The sequence below is a fragment of the Dendroctonus ponderosae genome, unplaced genomic scaffold (genome assembly GCF_020466585.1).
Source record: "Dendroctonus ponderosae isolate FM_Combo_2020 unplaced genomic scaffold, Dpon_F_20191213v2 Dpon_F_20191213_1, whole genome shotgun sequence".
Classification (NCBI taxonomy): Eukaryota; Metazoa; Arthropoda; class Insecta; order Coleoptera; family Curculionidae; genus Dendroctonus; species Dendroctonus ponderosae.
This window is the reverse complement of record NW_026017110.1, coordinates 4267706-4284326: the sequence shown is the minus strand read 5'-3', so window position 1 is coordinate 4284326 and position 16621 is coordinate 4267706. Positions and strand designations below refer to the sequence as shown.

General features: G+C 38.1%; 6 protein-coding genes across 14 annotated transcripts in view; 3 read left to right on the top strand and 3 right to left on the bottom strand.

The window, feature by feature from the left end:
• Positions 1-866: 866 nt before the first annotated feature.
• LOC109540417 lies at positions 867-1636 on the bottom strand. Its single transcript, XM_019908782.2, has 3 exons — positions 1440-1636; positions 1225-1385; positions 867-1169 (listed from the first exon to the last, which is right to left on the bottom strand). The coding sequence occupies exons 1-3, from the start codon at positions 1550-1552 to the stop codon at positions 937-939; spliced, it is 507 nt and encodes a 168-aa protein (XP_019764341.2). The 5' UTR covers positions 1553-1636; the 3' UTR covers positions 867-936.
• Positions 1637-2856: 1220 nt separating this feature from the next.
• On the top strand, positions 2857-4776 carry LOC109535313. 8 transcript variants are annotated; one of them, XM_048670317.1, is made up of 6 exons: positions 2857-3371; positions 3459-3654; positions 3742-3902; positions 3981-4131; positions 4187-4303; positions 4540-4776. In XM_048670317.1, the coding sequence occupies exons 1-6, from the start codon at positions 3282-3284 to the stop codon at positions 4716-4718; spliced, it is 894 nt and encodes a 297-aa protein (XP_048526274.1). In that variant the 5' UTR covers positions 2857-3281; the 3' UTR covers positions 4719-4776. The 8 variants fall into 8 exon arrangements, 7 of the variants coding, with proteins under 7 accessions (XP_048526274.1, XP_048526270.1, XP_048526275.1 ...); XM_048670313.1 differs by having other exon boundaries at positions 2935-3371; positions 3426-3654; XR_007282414.1 differs by having other exon boundaries at positions 2940-3371; positions 3426-3654; positions 4187-4436.
• LOC109533907 (coiled-coil domain-containing protein 97) lies at positions 4759-6284 on the bottom strand. Its single transcript, XM_019899418.2, has 5 exons — positions 5736-6284; positions 5490-5681; positions 5266-5434; positions 5067-5215; positions 4759-5009 (listed from the first exon to the last, which is right to left on the bottom strand). The coding sequence occupies exons 1-5, from the start codon at positions 6089-6091 to the stop codon at positions 4820-4822; spliced, it is 1056 nt and encodes a 351-aa protein (XP_019754977.2). The 5' UTR covers positions 6092-6284; the 3' UTR covers positions 4759-4819.
• On the top strand, positions 6256-11213 carry LOC109533905 (vam6/Vps39-like protein). The gene is made up of 15 exons (XM_019899416.2): positions 6256-6966; positions 7314-7484; positions 7540-7640; positions 7710-7913; positions 8220-8450; positions 8509-8706; positions 8767-8915; positions 8987-9131; positions 9190-9412; positions 9472-9638; positions 9801-10040; positions 10103-10300; positions 10360-10605; positions 10658-10794; positions 10848-11213. Exons 1-15 carry the CDS (start codon positions 6897-6899, stop codon positions 10906-10908), a joined length of 2541 nt encoding a protein of 846 aa, XP_019754975.2. The 5' UTR covers positions 6256-6896; the 3' UTR covers positions 10909-11213.
• Positions 11214-11675: 462 nt separating this feature from the next.
• LOC109533902 (elongation factor 1-gamma) lies at positions 11676-14308 on the top strand. The gene is made up of 9 exons (XM_019899414.2): positions 11676-11785; positions 11905-12054; positions 12112-12327; positions 12712-12899; positions 13011-13123; positions 13451-13610; positions 13667-13836; positions 13891-14015; positions 14078-14308. The coding sequence occupies exons 1-9, from the start codon at positions 11774-11776 to the stop codon at positions 14231-14233; spliced, it is 1290 nt and encodes a 429-aa protein (XP_019754973.2). The 5' UTR covers positions 11676-11773; the 3' UTR covers positions 14234-14308.
• Positions 14309-14400: 92 nt separating this feature from the next.
• The window catches only part of LOC109544345 (glucosamine-6-phosphate isomerase), a 4705-nt gene continuing 2484 nt past the window's right edge, over positions 14401-16621 (bottom strand). The window contains exons 4-7 of one of the 2 annotated variants that reach the window (XM_019914463.2): positions 15353-15537; positions 15124-15297; positions 14774-14855; positions 14401-14499 (exon numbers count right to left, since the gene is read on the bottom strand). In XM_019914463.2, coding sequence (XP_019770022.2) covers positions 14784-14855; positions 15124-15297; positions 15353-15537 — 431 coding nt within the window. In that variant the 3' untranslated portion in view covers positions 14401-14499; positions 14774-14783. The remainder of the gene's footprint in view (positions 14500-14773; positions 14856-15123; positions 15298-15352; positions 15538-16621) is intronic. The other variant, XM_019914471.2, reaches the window with a different exon arrangement.

Below are 16621 nucleotides of genomic sequence, written 5' to 3'. Positions count from 1 at the left end.
AAATGAACATGAAGCAACACAATTATTTTGATTTAGTAAAATTAGTGCGCTTTCTTTAATTTTACGTTTTTTTGTGGATTGTTCTTTTGTTAATTTACTGCGTCGCAAGTAAGAAAAAAACAATTTACTGTGCATATGCAGCGTTTCAAGCTGCATTTCATGAGTTAGTGAAAAATGGGTAGTTCTATTTAAAAAAATACACTTTGATCTTGCCTTGCTGTTCTGAGACACTCTGTATCATATAAAATATTTTTAGAATGTGTGCACTTTGTGCGTCAACAACTTTTACATAAAAGTATTTTTCAAAAGTTCAACACCAACGGAAATAATGGACTCTCTCGCACTAAAAAACCACCTTGTATTTATGTTTCTAAATCTCATTTGAATTCAAAATTTCTCTCTTTCTCTTATCTTGATTTTCTTAATTCAATTAAGGCTAATATTTATTAGTCTTCATAAAACCGAAAAACCTTTTTTTCAGAACGTAAATTAATTTATTGTTTAAAATATTATTAGATGACCTGGAGCATTTTTGCATTAATTTGTAAATTAATCTAAAAATTTTGGAAAATGTGAATATAATCAAAAACTGAGAAACTGAAAATTCTCCAGCTGATTAAATGAACACTAAAATATAATTAATTTGAAAACTTGAACGTTGATTTAAAAAAATTAATAATAATTTCAAAAAATGTAATTATTTGTGTAATATTTTTCTTAAACTAAAAAAAATATTTGATAATTGACACTGGAGAAAATATTGTTAAGAACCTGGAAAAGTTAAAGAACACAGGTTCAATTCCTACTTACCAGAAGTTGAAGACAAACGTTTTCAATCGTCCTTTCCTTGCCCCAGAAATTGCATATAAAAACAGATTTTATTTATTATAAACAGTTTTAATACAGATCATGGGAAACTCTCACTACAACCAGCCTCTAAATTTCCTCCAAACACCCATCGGTCGTTAAGACTCCGTTACATTTTGCTTTTATAACATGTTTTCCTCCATCTGGAGGAACTGTTGCGTAGTTTTTTTGTTTAGTCGGAACTTCACCACCTTCGGCCAGATCCAATCTGGTAGTTTCTCGGGGTGTGGAACTAGATGTAGGTCCATCCGGGCCCATACGAATGTCGATGTCCAATGAAGATGGATACGCTTCAGAGGTCACTTAAAAAATCCAGTGATGGTGTTGCTAATGATTCCACTGCTCAGTTAAGCTTACCTATAAATTTCTCTTTTTCAATCCCTTCACTTGCTGTTGTTGTTGTTGTTGTTGTGGTTGATGTTGTGATTTGTTGTTCAACTGCTTTAGATCCTTCACATGGATCTCCCAAGATATGATCATGCTGGAGCACCTTTGAGCCAATGTGGTGTAGTTTGCATCTGAAATTGATTCATTTAATCCGCTCAGTTGACATGCTTTACAAGGGATTTTACCTGGTTTGCAACACTTGATTCTTCAGTGGACTAATCAGGAGTCCGAAAGTGGGAAAGCTGTAGGCGGCAGTGGCCGAAAGAACCACCAAAAATAATGCTTGTTGAACCCTCATTGCTAAACAGAAAATCTGGAGTGTACGAAAATAATTCTGACTTGAATCTGGCCAGTTTCTTCTTCATATAAATAGTTTTTCGTTATCAGTGTTGTTGCTGGCTAATCGTTTCTGGGATTTCGTAGTTCACATTAATCCTTATTTAGTAAGCAATTATTTACAGCATACATTTAATTGGAAACGGGCGAAGTCAAGCAATTAACTGATTAAACGTGGACTGTATGTGTTTTCCTATGTAAATTATTTATTATTATAATTTTTTGTCAATTATTATAAGATTATTTTTTTCATGAATGTACAGGGTGATTGATTGAACTTCAGCCACCCCGTTTTAGCATCTAATATGAAATTTTGAGAAAAATGTTAAATACAGAAGTTGTCGATATTAACCTCTAGTTTATTTTAAGATAACACCAATTGATACAGGGTGTTTCAAATTCAAGTGGCAGACCAAACTTACCTATTTTTTTAATGGGATGCTGTACTTTTTATTACATATTCAAACTACTCGCACAATTCTAAGCCTATTCCATATAAATGTTCGATAATGATTTTCAATTGTTTTTGAGTTAATTACCAATATTGTTCGAACTTTGGCCACCCAGTTTTTGCAGCTAATTTGAAATTTAGAGCAAAATATTATATACAAAAGTTGTAGATATAATATATTAACATCTAGTTTATTTTAATATAATAAAAATTGCTACAGGTTGTCTCAAATTCAAGTGCCTGACCAAACTCAATTTTTTATAAATGTCCGAATATTTAAATGGTTATTAACTCATTTAAAATATAGAAAACAAAAAGAACAAATAGGACTGGAATTTTGCGTATAGTTGGAAAATGAAATAAAAAGTGCGCTATTCCATTTAAAAAATTGTAAGTGTAACTTACATTACGTGTGTAAACTAGACGTTAATATCTAAAACTTTTCCATTTGATATTTTTGACTAAATTTTAAATTAGATGTTAAAACGGGCTGGCCAAAATTGAATCAATATTGGCTATTAACTCAAAAACAGTTGAGCATCACTATAGAACATTTATTTGCAATGGGCCTAGAATTTCAGGAATGGCTCGAATATGCAATAAAAAGTACATTTCATTTAAAAAAAGGTAAGTTTGGTCTGCCACTTGAATTTGAGACACCCTGTATCAATGGGTATTATCTTGAAATAATCTAGATGTTAGTATTTACAACTTTTATATTTAACATTTTTCTCTAAATTTGAAATTAGATGCAAAAACGGGGGGCTTGAGGCTAAAAACCCTGTACGGGGGGTTTGAGGCTAAGAAGAAATGATTTATTTTTAAGACTCCAGATGTACAATTTTTAATAGCAGTCTGTATCAAAATGTATGTGTGATTTTTAAATTTTTAAATTGATAACTTCTTTAAATAAAATTATCTCAGGCACAGCAGATTTAAAAATGCCCCGATAAAACTCGAAACTTTCTCGGAACAGAAATGCAAGCCTCTTCATTCAGGGCTAATCCGATTGAATCTTGTAAAAACAAACTAATTATGCCTCTTCAGATGCTCGGCAGCGAAACTGCATCTGAAGTAAACTCTATAAGCTGTATTGTATTTAGTAACCTCCCGATGACCCCCCTTATCTTATCAATGGAAGCAACAGTCGAAAAATTCCAAAAATTAGGTCGCAGATTCACAGCATAAGAACCATCAAAGACATTTCCTGCAGCAGATCAGTGTCCATTTGCATCGAGAAATGGAGAAAATGCCTTTGGCCTGGTGTCTTTTCTGGCTGCTTTTTGGATTTTTCCGCTCCAGTAGCATCCATGGCGAAGCCTTTGCGCAAGTAAATATCCATCGTGCACGTTTGAACATTTCAACGATCACATCAGTGTTTCAGAATGTAACTGGAAACTTTCCGTATCCATATCAGGCGGCTTTAGGACAGAACCCGTTTCCAATGCCGATCAACCAGCCTTTTCCTGGTGTAATGCCATTTCCGCCCTATCCATATGGGCCTCTTGGCGGAAGTCCCTGGGGAGGCCAGCCGCATTTTCCAGGATATCCGCAACAATATCCTGGATATCCTCAACCAGTCGGGGCTGGTTTCCCTGGATGGAGCGCGCAAGGTGAGTTTTCAGTTAAACCACTCGCACAAACAACGGGCTCTTGACCACAAAGCTAAATGGTGTTGATGTGAAAAACATTTCGAAAAGATCGCTTTTTAGACATGAATAAACCCCAAGCAAATGGGGCGATGGTGCAAAACGGGGCAGGCGATAATACTGCAAATATTCCCGTTGAAATCCTCGATGTCTCCCCTGAGTATCAGAGACAACTTTTGGGGTGGCCTGCGGAGGAATCTTCCACAAAGCCGGTAATTTCTAGTAAAATTCTGCTGCATTTGCACTCGAACGGGCAATAGCTAAGGAAGTGTGGTAATGGGGATTTTTAGCGCGCGTTTAAACCCCGTTACAAAGTGGACGTCGACTCACACACGACTAACTACACCCAAATCCTTGCAAATTTAACGAAACCGATAATAACTGAAAAGAAATATGTAACTTCCATAAGAAAGTCCTTTGTCTATGATCCGTCTAAGCCAGGTAACTTGGGCGTAAGCGGAAATAAATCCAGCCCAGTTTAATTTGTTTGTTGCAGACAATAACAAGCCAATCAACATTCACCTAGTCAATGGGCAGCAAGTGACCACTCTGCCTCCCACTACAACTACCGAAAGCGAAAATGTAGAAGGTATTACATCCTGGTATGACAGTGGTAATGGAATATAGTCTTCAGATAAAGAAGCTAATTTAACTATGTATTCCTCAAGTATATGTAACTAACCATTATATTTCCATATATTCATCAGAAAGCTTTTATCATCAGCAAACATGAACGAGTGCAACATGTAAGTATTCTGTCACTTTCCATTCAATCGCTTTGGTCCGCTACTTAAGACTTTAAAATATTACCAGTTAAGGTATGAATAATAATAATCTTTTCCTGTGTAGCAAATGGCACCAATGTAACCAGCATTATACCGAAAGGCCGCAGATTCATAGACGTTCCAATATCTTGCGCGGAAGGACGTCAAATAGCCCACAATGGGCGCTGCCTCAGTATATTCCTACTCAAAAGCCCTCTAGTTGAAGAAACTGAGAACAAGAACAGCTCTGAAGCAGCACCGTAAGCTCCGCAGAAAAGTGTGGTGGTGGCTATTAAAAACTTCGTTTCTGTTTCGAAATGTATTAGTATCTTTTATTTTGGCCTTAACGGAAAACTAGGGCAATTTTAAAGATTTTCATGCATATTTTTCGCCAGCTCACATACAGCAGGATGCTGATTCAAAGCGTTCATGTAAATATCCAGCTCATCCTCACTGCTTTGACACCTTTCCTCCGCACTTATTTCATCTTCCGGGTCTTCACTATCGAAGTATTTGTCTTGAGCGTCATGATCCATTTCCTTGATATTGTCGTAACTGAAAGGTAATTAATTGAAAGATTGTTAAGGGCCAGAAATCGCTGAAATCCTTTACCCAGGATTATCATCCACAGTTGTGTAATCGAAAAACTCTGCATCTTTTCCATCGACAAAATGTTGATGCATGGTAGTGACGAATTCTTGCTTCAACAGCAGTCGTTCTGCGGCAGTTACCATTGGCACAGACTTTCTACTCCTTGTTGCCTATAAAAAGTCCATGAAATTCGGAAAAAGTGTTCTTAGTACTTACCCACATGAATTGCATGCTCTTCAAATTCGCCCCATCTTGATGTTGAAGGCCTGGCGCTCTTCAAAGACACGGAAATCTCATCAACAGGCCGATCTTCGTCCGAAGAATCGCTCTCCTCCATTTGGCTTTCCTCCCTTTGCTGCTCTAGTGTTCTGCACTTTTCTGCATTCTCCCTGCAACGGTGATGTTGAAATGTCTTCCCAATCACTGGAATTAATAACCCCCAACCTTTCAATCCCTTCCATAAGGATTTTCACAAAAGTCACGTTCTCTTTCATTTCGTATTTGTCCCTCTCCCGTTTCTCTTCCTCTGTTAAGTATTGACCAACTAACTGTTCGTATAATAGTGGATGTCTCTTCATCATTTCAATCTCGGAGAAGTACGTATCCGCCTCAATCATCTTCTGTAAGGCCTCATATCTAAAACACTAACTAATATGGCAAACTACATGGAATTAGCCGGGAGAAAATTACCGTCTGTTTTTGATTTGCAAGTTTCTTCCCTTCGTTGTGAAGTTGATCTTTAAATTATCCAGAACTAGTCTGATTTCCTCGCAGTCAGCAGGTTCGGCGTGGGACTCAGTAAACTGATCAAAGTACTGCAACTGCCTGGCATTCAAATATTTGCCGAACTTGAGCAAGAAGCTGGTTTTATTCCTGTTAAAGACTCCTAGGGCTATGTCGGTTTTTTCGCAATCATTGGGCTCGGACTCGCCGCGTTGCTGGCTCTTGAAGGCAACCTCTGAATTGGCTACCAGAGCCCTAATTATGTTGTCTATTCTGCTGGACACAGTCATACTGGACTCATTCGCTGGACAATCAGTGTCCATTATTTTCCAACCATTTCAGCCCTATGGTAATTGAACGGACTTCTGGATATTTAAAAGAACATCAGTCAGTTGAGGATTTCAACGGTTTAATTGATTCCAACAGATGAAAGTGATTGGAATTTGTCTATATTTATTTAAACTAGTAGAGCAAAATAAACAAGTAAATGTGAGGTTAAGTAATGATTTTGACAATAATCTGCCACAAAAGCACAGAATATTTACGAACAGTCTGTCCCGAACCTTTCGGCACTGACGTCATTATTTGCTTTTATGTCCCGTGTGGATAAAATAAATTTTTGTTGAATCAGATTATTGTTATGTCAATTTATGGCTTTTAGAGAAGTTTTAAAAAATACTTTGACTTCATCGTTGATAAATTAAACAGTCGTCATTAGCTTTGCTTGAAGCAATATAAAATGTTTATTAATCTCAAGAAATACTACTATTTACGACAGCAGTTGACAACGTGGCATTTAAATTAGTTGAAGTTGTACAATTTAAATTAAATTTGCTCAATGACATATTAAAAACATAAAACTTTTGTCTCGCTCTGTGAACAATTAGTAGATAATAATAAATACTTCCCATACGTCGATATTCTTTGCTTTAGCTGATTGTCAGTATTGACAATGTCATTGGTCACTGAAAAGGTAAATAAACAGTGGACTTCGTCACTGTCACTTTTTACTTGTCTTTATCTATGGACTTTCTGTGATTTAGATTGTGATATTAACAGTAAATAGTATATTGTGAACATTTCCGGCGATTGTGAGAGGTTCAGTTGTGATTGTGCCCCGTTTCCACCATGCATGAAGCCTATCAAGTGCACCCATTGACCAAATTGTCCCATCAGGTCGAGTCGATAGCAGCTTATGGTAAAGTTCAAATGATTAATTTTGGAGTTAATTAGCTTTTTCATGGTCTCACAAAGGCCTGAATTTGTTAAAAGTTTTATGGAAGACTGCTCCATTAGCCCGATAGTATTTTTTTTGCTGTTGCAATAAGCATTATTGAGTAGTCTTGTAGCTCCTTCCTCATAGAGCAAATGGGGGCTGCTGAATGCGGAAGTCCCGTTTCCTAGCGTTTTTTATGGGGATTGTGAAAAATCGCCTTCTGTTGACTTTTTAATGCAATAAAAGTGTGATTAAAATCACATTTTCATACATTCAAATACAGTTAACCTACTAAAGATATACCGCACCTACAATTAATTGCTTTGAAGGGGAAAAACTGTTGGTTGGAACTCGACAGGGTCACCTTTTCATGTACAGTTTGGAGACGAAAGAACCGAGATGTGAGCTCACGTTGATGAGATACAACAAGACATTCAGTAAATCCAAAGTACAACAACTGGAAGTAATTCCTAAGCACGATTTGCTTTTGAGTTTAACTGGTAAGTGATTCCTTCCGGCGAAAAAACACTACATTGAGGTGCGATTTGATTGCAGAAAATATTGTGCAGCTTCACAATATTAACGACATCAGTTTTACCACTTTGGACACTATTCATAATAGCAAGGGGGCCACATTTTTCGCTGTAAACATTGAGGTAGGGCTGAAGTGAATGGGGAACTGACTAGACAAGCGCTTTGTTCTCAAATCCAAGTAAATTTTCTAGGAAAAAACGTCGATCACTGGCAATACTCAGTACGTAATCCGGCTGGCAATAGCAGTTAAAAGAAAGATACAGTTGTATTTTTTGAAAAACAACCAATTCCTTCAGCTAGCCAACGATATATCGCTGAATGATATTCCGAAGGCAATGGTTTGGCGGCAAGATGTGATTTGCTTGGGATATAGAGACGAATACACGTTACTTAAAGTAAGCTCCTGAAAAGAACAATAGGACGTAACCACTTCAACTTTACTAACTACTACATAAACTGGCTCTAAATTTAACAATAAATCCGAAAATTCAAAAAAGAAATTGTTGGTCCTCTTGGAGACTTTGGAGGAATTTTCATATTGTTCCGAACAGTGCGAACACTGTACGTTTTAGATAAAACTTCTGAAATAAATTTAGATTAAAATTTAATTGTAGGAAACATTTTCTTGCAAAATTGATATTTGCTTTGATGCACCAATGAGCAACTTTGCGTTTTCACCCAATCAATAGCGTTTCCTTTAGCTTGATGGGCAAAAAACCGACTTATTCAACACCAGCAGCTCAAAAGCGGCGGATCCATGCATTTTGCCCATATCTGAGTCGCATTTTGCCCTGTGCCGAGAAAACCAGACAATCCTGGTGAATACATTAGGAGAAACTGAGAAAAAGCAGACCCTGAAATGGTCGGAGCCTCCAGTTCTACTCGCCTATGATGCTCCTTACACATTAGGAATATTAACCGACTGCATCGAGGTACTTTTTACTATTGAACCCACCAAAGTTTGTAGATAATTTGCTTATGAATTGATAGGTTTGCTCGTTAGATCCCAGCATGTCGGTGCAAACGTTGCCGGATATGCCGAAAGTGCGTTTCTTGGTCCAGGCTCAACAGGGCACTCTTTTCGCCGCCTCTCTTTCCCAGATCTGGTGCCTGAGGATGGTGGATATTGCCAAACAACGCGAACTGCTCCTCAACGCAAAGGAATTCCGATTGGCTCTTAACCTAATCGTAGGCATTGTTTTCTTTAAACTGAAAGAGTCATGCTCTAATCACGTTTTGGGTTTATAGCAAATTTCAGACGATTCAGAGGAGGAAAAGCAGCGGAAAATCCATCAAATCCAAACTTTGTTGGCCTACGATTTGTTTGCCAAGAAGCAATTCGCTGAAAGTATGAAGGAATTTCTGAAGTTGGGAACCGACCCGCATGATGTAATCAGGTACAGAAGCTCGATTCTAGTGATGAGCAAAGCAAGCACTCTAAAGCTATTTGAGGCATTGGATCTTGCAGGCTCTATCCGGACATGTTGCCTCAAACTCAGCAAGAAGAAGAGGGGTCTACCAGTAGGGATCTCAACGAGAAAGAGGTTTTAGAAAGCATTGCAGCTCTCAGCGACTATTTAACTGATATGCGAAACCGCGTGTCGGACTCCAAGGTAAAAAACCGTTATTTCGCGCTTCTAGAACTTGGAGCCTGAAAAGTGATTATTTCAGTCGGTGGCCAATTCAATAAACAGCCAGAGCAGCCGAAATAGCAACTCTGCTCACCAACTGCTGCAAATTATAGACACCATTCTAGTAAAATGCTATTTGCAAACGAACGACGCGATGGTGCCGCTGATTTTGCGCCAGAATTATTGTCTTCTCACTGAGACTGAACGGGTTTTGAAGAAAATGGCAAAGCACAATGATCTGATTATTCTATATCAGATTAAAGGTCCTAAAAATTCTATAAGTGAGCGTTTAAATTGATGAAGACAACGTGGAGTTTTACAGGCCAGCACCGCAAGGCCTTGGAGCTGCTTCAAACTGAAAAGAGCATCGAAGGAGAGAGTGTGGAGAAAACCGTGAAATATCTGCAGAAACTTGGGTCAGAAAATATGGGGCTTATTTTGCAGTTTTCTGACTGGGTGCTGAAGAAGGAACCCGAGAAGGGCTTAAAGGTACGCAATATTGATAGAGGCAAATATATTTTTCCATTGCTGATGAACGCATCTTAATCCTTCCCCATTTTTGGTTCCAGTGTTTCTGTTTGAGTTGGTAGATTTATTTTTGCACCACTGTTTTTAATCTTCTAATAATTAGTTTGTTGCATATTTTTCTAGATATTCACTGAAGATTTGCCTGAAGTAGAAAAGCTGCCGCGGCCACGAATTCTGGACACTTTGCTTAAAGAGCATCCCCATTTGGCTATTCCCTATCTGGAGCACATCATCCACAATTGGAAAGAGGAAAATCCTTTGTTCCACAACGCGCTCATCCATCAGTACCGGGAGAAAATACTGAAGGATGGAGCGGCAAACTCTGAGCACACCAGGAGGAAACTCGTTTCGTTTCTGGAAAAAGTAAGATCATTCTCGATTTTCTAAATAATTTTTTAAATGTTTACACCTGATTTGTGTGGCAGAGCTCCCAATATACAGCGGAGAATGTATTGAAGGACTTTCCAGTTAATAACTTGATTGAGGAGCGCGCTTTGATATTAGGAAGACTGGGAAAACACGACCAAGCCATTGCTCTGTATGTGAGAGCTTTGGGCGATATTGACAAAGCTAAAGAGTATTGCGAGCAAATCTTCGCAAAAAAGGGACCAGGAAGCCAAAACGTGAGACATTATTCTTTCGGGGCAATAATTGCAGTTAATACCAGGATTTTTTTGTTTAGGTCTACGTATGTTTAATCAAGCTGATCCTCAATGCAGACACTTCCCATTTAGCTCTGGAGGGAGTCACTCTATCTCCCAAAACCCTCCAACCGGACGTGGAATTGGCGTTGCAACTTCTGGAGGAAAACTGCTTCAAAGTGGATCCTCTGGAAATGCTGGCCGCACTTCCCGATGAAATTCCAGTTTCCAGAATTCAGAAGTTTCTTTCGGTGTCTTTGCGGGCAGTTTTACAAGAGCGGCGACGCGTAAGTCTATTTTCAGCTGGACTAATCCCTTAAATAATATGATGATATCTAGGAGGAATTGTCGAAAGGTCTGCTCTATGCGGAACATTTGCAATGCCAGGAAATGAAGTTGAAGCTGCAGAGCAAACACGTCCTGATAACCGAGATGAATGTCTGTCCTGTTTGCAAAAAGCGCTTTTCCAATCAAGCGTGAGTTTTTGGGAAATTAAAATTAGGTTGATAACTCAGGTCTATTTTTCCAGGGCTCTTATCTGGTATCCAAATGGCGATGTTGTGCACTTTGCCTGCCACAAGGAGAAATAGGCGCCAGAGCGTTAGTAATGTTTAAAACAGTGATATGTTTTATCAAAGATAGGGTCTACATCTTTTAGTAATAATAATAATGGACTAAATGCTTGATTGTTTCAACGAGTAGCTCACTTTTATAGTTTTTTTTCTTTAATTTGAGATTTGGGATATTTTAGGGGAGTTTAAGATATTTACTATTCACCCCTTATTGTCTTGGGGCTCTAATCCATGTCATATAAATTTTGTATAAGTTTAGAGCCTAGTTATTTGTATTGTAACACATTGTATTGGTCTTTATTTAATATATGAATACATCTATTTATCTTTTTTTTATTATACCAACTTCTGTAGTTATTTGGGCCTTTATTCGAAACACCCTATTCCAATGGACTGGCAAACTCTTTCAGGCATAATTTTTTTGCGTGTACCTTATTTCAAATTTGAGTATAGCCGCTCTCTAATGGCAAAGTGTTGATGGCAACTGCGGATTTTCGTTTGTATCAAGGCAGTAGAGTCTTTAAGGCGGTAGCTAGCAAATATCAAGAGCAGGGGACTTTTTAGCGTTAGCGTTCCGTTAATTCGAATTTGAATGTAGCAACTCCCAAATGAAAAGGTTTTGATGATCAATGCAGTTTTTCGTAAGCAAATCTGTACATCCTATTTAAAAGAATCAAATAATGCATCTTCGGCTCTGTATAATAAAATTGGTTAAATAAACTATGTACAAAAATGCAAATATCTGCCACCCACAATACTCCACTGCATACCAGTAAAATTTAGCATAATGTAGCCAAATGTCAAATACATCGATTCCGTGAACAATTATTGGTTGCCTATTCAAACGGGTCCATCTTCCTTCTGCTTCTTGAATCGCTCAAGAATGGCTGCCGGTGTAAGTTTTTTTATTAAAATTTATAATCATCTTGCGTTTATTAGTTGATCGAGTACCGAATTAATTTCTATCCGATACCTTATTGTTTCTGCAATGTATTTTTGTTTGTATTTTTTTAGACTTTATACACCTACACAGATAACTTTCGGGCCTCAAAAGCCTTGATTGCAGCTCAATATTCCGGCGTCGAACTCAAAGTCGAAAAGAATTTCGTCTTTGGTGAGACCAATAAAACCAAAGAATTTCAACAGAAGTTCCCAGGCGGAAAGGTAGAAAAACAAACATTTTGTTCATAATAGAGCACTTGGAGGTTATTTTTCCATCAGGTTCCAGCTTTCGAGGGTAAAGATGGTCAGCTTTTGCAAGACGGCAATGCCATTGCCTTCTATGTGTCCAACGAACAGCTAAAGGGAAAGACTGACATTGAGAAGGCGCAAGTTTTGCAATGGATCGGCTTTGCCGAGTCTGAAGTACTGCCAGCTGGATGTGCCTGGGTTTTCCCCATTTTGGGGATCATCAAGAACAACCCCAGCACCCAAGAAGTAAGACTAGTAGAAAGATTTTCGTGAATGCAATTGTGAGCAAGTGCCCACTCAAAAACACCCTCTTGCAAAGGCAATGGCGGCATTAATCTTTGTCGCCTTTGTAACAACCAGAGGCACAGCGAAATGACAAACTTCCAGTTGGATTTCGGGACTCTTTTGCCCAAAAAACTCGCGAAAGCTTGTCATACAGTCCATGTTTAAGGCCGATAGAAAATGCACTCAAGTAACAGGAAATGAGGATCGTGTATCGGCTGTTAGCTGCTATTTCTTCCAACCCATATCAACTAATGAATGTCATTGATATGAGCTGGAAAACTACAAACTGAGTTTAAGATGTACCTTAACAAGCACGAAAGTTGAACAAATAAACTGTATTTGCAGGCTTTTCAACGGGCGAAAAACGACATGAAGGTAACCCTTACCATCCTCAACAGTCATCTCCAAACAAGGACCTTTTTAGTTGGAGAACGCGTAACATTGGCTGATATTGTCGTAGCCTGCAACTTGCTGAATCCATATCGATACGTTATGGATCCCGATTACAGACGACCATTTGCTAATGTTAACAGGTAATAGCTCTTCACATACTTTTTGCGTAAAATTTGCTGTCAAAAGCTCAGTCCGTAGTTACTTACCAGTGAATATGCAATTTTCTTCAAAATTGACTTGTTATATTCCAGATGGTTTTCCACTGTAATCAATCAGCCTCAAGTCAAGGCTGTTCTCGGAGACATAGTTCTTTGTGAAAAGCCGGCCAATGCCAGCGCAGTAGCCCAATCTTCAGGAGACGCAGGTATTTTTTACCCTGCAATTGTTTGATTAACTTTAAAAGCCGATGGCCTTCCTGTATTAATTGCTTGATTCTTTCAATTTTGATCAAATGTGGTGTTTTGCTTACAAGCTGCTCAAAATAAAAATAAAACCGTGAATAAGGAAAATAAGCACAAAGAAAATAAAGAAAAACAAAGAGACAAAAGCAATGAGAGTTCAGAGAAAGAAAAGCCTGAACCTGCTTCTGAGAAATCTGGTAAAAAGAAAGGTGAGGTGCTTGGCTTAGTGCTTTTCATATCGGCAAATTCGTTTTGCAATTGGAGTTATCGGTCTTTTATTTGACCTTTAGGCAAGAAGAAGAAGGACGAGAAAAAGCAGGAGAAAAAAGAGAAGCAAAAGTCTGCCCCAGCTGCAAAAGAAAAGGAACCTGAAGAGGAATTGGATGCTGCTGAAGCTCTTCTTGCCGCTGAACCGAAGAGCAAGGACCCCTTCGATTCAATGCCTAAAGGGTAACTAACCAGCTACACCGAACATAAATGTTTTGTGAACATGGCTGATTTTTTAGCACCTTTAACATGGATGAGTTCAAGCGTGTATACTCAAATGAAGATGAAAGCAAATCCATTCCTTTCTTCTGGAGCAAGTTTGACCCAGAAAACTACTCTATCTGGTTTGGGGAGTACAAGTACGCAGATGAACTCAGTAAAGTGTTCATGAGCTGCAACCTCATTACAGGTAGCTGAAGTAAATCCAAAAATTAATGCAGGGTAAATAATTCGTAATTTTCAGGAATGTTCCAGCGTTTGGACAAAATGCGCAAACAGGCATTTGGTTCAGTTTGCTTGTTTGGAGAAGACAATAACAGCACCATTTCAGGGGTTTGGGTATGGAGAGGTCAGGACCTCGCCTTTACTGTAAGTTTTTTGATTTGACATCAACAATTGTCGGGTTATTTCAATGTGGCGTATTTTTATAGCTAAGCCCCGATTGGCAAATCGACTACGAAGTATATGACTGGAAGAAACTGGATCCCAAATCCGAAGAGACTAAGGCGCTGGTCCAGCAATACTTTTCGTGGGCAGGCACCGACAAAGATGGTCGAAAATTCAACCAAGGCAAAATCTTCAAATAAACTCAACGACAAAATTGCACTTGTAACTCCATTTTCAGTACTTTTTGTTTGTGATTAAAAGCGAAAATTTATTAACCGATTGGTTTTCATTTTCCCGGCAATTCAGGGTCTAAATCGCCAAATTTAGTCGATGGAAAGGATTGTTTTTGATAAGTAAAACTACTCTATGATGAAAAATTCAATTTAATTTGTGAAACAAAACCAATACCTACATGCATATAAAATCATTGCTCTGATATCAAGGCTTCGTGCTCTGCAGACAAGCTCTGAAATGGATAGAAACGGTCATTTAATTGGGAAAGTTCAGTTTGAATCAAACTATGTAGTTTGCAAGTTGTGCTGGCAATTAACTTAAACAATACGTGAAGTATTGAAAACGAATTGCCCGAAGCTATTTTCAGAAGATCTTTATCTGCCAAAAGTTTAATGTTTTTTTTATCAAATTTGATATTTTTCTTGTGAAAACTGAACCATCATGTACCATATGGGAGTAAATGTTTAATTGGTATCCACATAAATAGTGCTGGAAAATATAACTACCATTTAATCGTTAATGGATAGTCCTGTATCTGTCCAATGGTTCGGATTCTTCGATTAGTTTTTGGTGGACGCCGCTTAGTGCCTTTAAATAAAACAAAAAACGTAGCAGAGCTTAACAGCGTGAATCCCCTATAGGAAAATCGCCATGTATTGTGAATTGTGAGACACAAAAGCATTGAAAATATTAGCAAAGCAAGTGAATTATCCAGCAATTCTACACTAATAGCTAGCCAATGCCCCAAACAATTAAAATTATCTGAAGTCGTTTTGTAAATAGGAAAATCCATAGCAATGCATGCACAAGCAAAACAGTCCTTTACCAAACCCCAATCTCGGAAATAAAGGCCTACCTTAAAATACTTGACAGTCTTAACTCTCAATTCCAAAGTGGCATCCTCGTCGCATATTATTAAAGTGTGCTGATGCTGCTGGAAGGCGGACACGGTCCACATATGATTCACTCCCTCTTCAATCGCTTTGTAAAGGGCGAAAGCCTTGTGTGATCCGGTGATCAGAATCATCACCTGCAAGTGGCCACAATGCCCAACCTCTAACTAAGTGTGTCTATTCGGAATTTACCTCTTTCGCATCCATTACAGTGGCCACTCCGACTGTGAGGGCTTGCTTAGGCACTTTGTTAATGTCGTTTCCGAAGAATCGCGCGTTCGCTTCCAAAGTGTCTTGGGCGAGGGTTTTCACTCTGGTTCGAGACACCAAAGAGGAGCCGGGTTCGTTAAAAGCAATGTGGCCATCAGGTCCAATTCCTGCAAAAGAAAAACATCGCCTATATATTTAATATTTGATTAAATCCATCGATTACGTATATAAGTTTAGATTGGGCGATTTGTTCATAAACGACTCACAACCTTTCGCAACATCTATTTTACTTTTATCCAGTTTAATAAGGGAACTTTTCTCATTTCCAATTCCAAAAAAGAAAAAGTTGCAAGTCTTCTGAAAATGCTACGGGGCAATTCGTTTTTCCGGGCGAGCGCTGGTTCTTATCAAGGGTTCATTGAGCACAAAGAAAAAACAATATTAATTTGAAAAACCTTCTGCATTGCTTTTTGCTTGTTTGAGCGATCGGATGTTGATAGCAATGTTTTGGTTATGGGGCGCTTGAAAGAGGCTCAAGTGAAGGCTATTGATCCATTAAACAAAAAACGTAAAATCGAAGAATCTACAGGGTGTATGTTCTACTTGTTACTGTTACAGACGATATATAGAATCAGACCGTATATATACAGACTAGGCCATATATATACGGCGTAATACAGCAGATCGTATGCAAAAAGACATGTCATTTAATAGTCAGACTAGACTGTTTATATACGGACGATTGCTATCCAGGCCGTTTGTTCAAGCGCAATGATGTTTTGTTATGTTTACATTTTCAATTGTTAACTGCAAAAATTGTGGTAAAAATAGTTTGTTCTTTGTTAAAGGCGATGCTAAATACGATATATTTCAGATATGAAATTACAAAAGTAAATCAGATGCAGTCATTAATAATATAAGCTCAAATTTAAACATATAGGTTTTACGAACAACTGTATGAGCGAACAAAATAGGTTGCCCAGAACAGCCGGGGTTTAAATAAAGGGTATCTAATGATCAGTGTGGACAGAACACAAACGTGCGTTTCTCAGAATTTGTAGTATTTCACTAAGAAAGTGGTAGATGAATTTGCCTTTTTAACGTTGGTTTTAATTAGTTCGGTTTGTATCGTTTGTTTGTTTTTCTATAATAATTTATTTAATTGTTTTAATAACAACGTGTTTATAAAAAAAATCCCAGCGTGCATTCGATTTCTATTTTCTTGCCGCCTTTTCCCCTATGGCTGCCGAC

Coding starts and splice junctions, on each gene's coding strand:
- LOC109533907 (XM_019899418.2), bottom strand. CDS start 6,091: ATGGACACTGATTGTCCAGCGAATGAGTCCAGTATGACTGTGTCCAGC. Junction 5,682..5,735: donor TTGCAAATCAAAAACAGACG/GTAATTTTCTCC, acceptor TTAGTGTTTTAG/ATATGAGGCCTTACAGAAGA. Junction 5,435..5,489: donor CTTATGGAAGGGATTGAAAG/GTTGGGGGTTAT, acceptor TCACCGTTGCAG/GGAGAATGCAGAAAAGTGCA.
- LOC109533902 (XM_019899414.2), top strand. Junction 12,055..12,111: donor AGAAGTTCCCAGGCGGAAAG/GTAGAAAAACAA, acceptor TTTTTCCATCAG/GTTCCAGCTTTCGAGGGTAA. Junction 12,328..12,711: donor ACAACCCCAGCACCCAAGAA/GTAAGACTAGTA, acceptor CTGTATTTGCAG/GCTTTTCAACGGGCGAAAAA.
- LOC109535313 (XM_048670313.1), top strand. CDS start 3,282: ATGGAGAAAATGCCTTTGGCCTGGTGTCTTTTCTGGCTGCTTTTTGGA. Junction 3,372..3,425: donor ATGGCGAAGCCTTTGCGCAA/GTAAATATCCAT, acceptor TCAGTGTTTCAG/AATGTAACTGGAAACTTTCC. Junction 3,903..3,980: donor AGGAATCTTCCACAAAGCCG/GTAATTTCTAGT, acceptor GGGGATTTTTAG/CGCGCGTTTAAACCCCGTTA.
- LOC109540417 (XM_019908782.2), bottom strand. CDS start 1,552: ATGAGGGTTCAACAAGCATTATTTTTGGTGGTTCTTTCGGCCACTGCC. Junction 1,386..1,439: donor AATCAAGTGTTGCAAACCAG/GTAAAATCCCTT, acceptor AATCAATTTCAG/ATGCAAACTACACCACATTG. Junction 1,170..1,224: donor TGAAAAAGAGAAATTTATAG/GTAAGCTTAACT, acceptor GGATTTTTTAAG/TGACCTCTGAAGCGTATCCA.
- LOC109533905 (XM_019899416.2), top strand. CDS start 6,897: ATGCATGAAGCCTATCAAGTGCACCCATTGACCAAATTGTCCCATCAG. Junction 9,132..9,189: donor ACCGCGTGTCGGACTCCAAG/GTAAAAAACCGT, acceptor TGATTATTTCAG/TCGGTGGCCAATTCAATAAA. Junction 9,413..9,471: donor TATTCTATATCAGATTAAAG/GTCCTAAAAATT, acceptor GGAGTTTTACAG/GCCAGCACCGCAAGGCCTTG.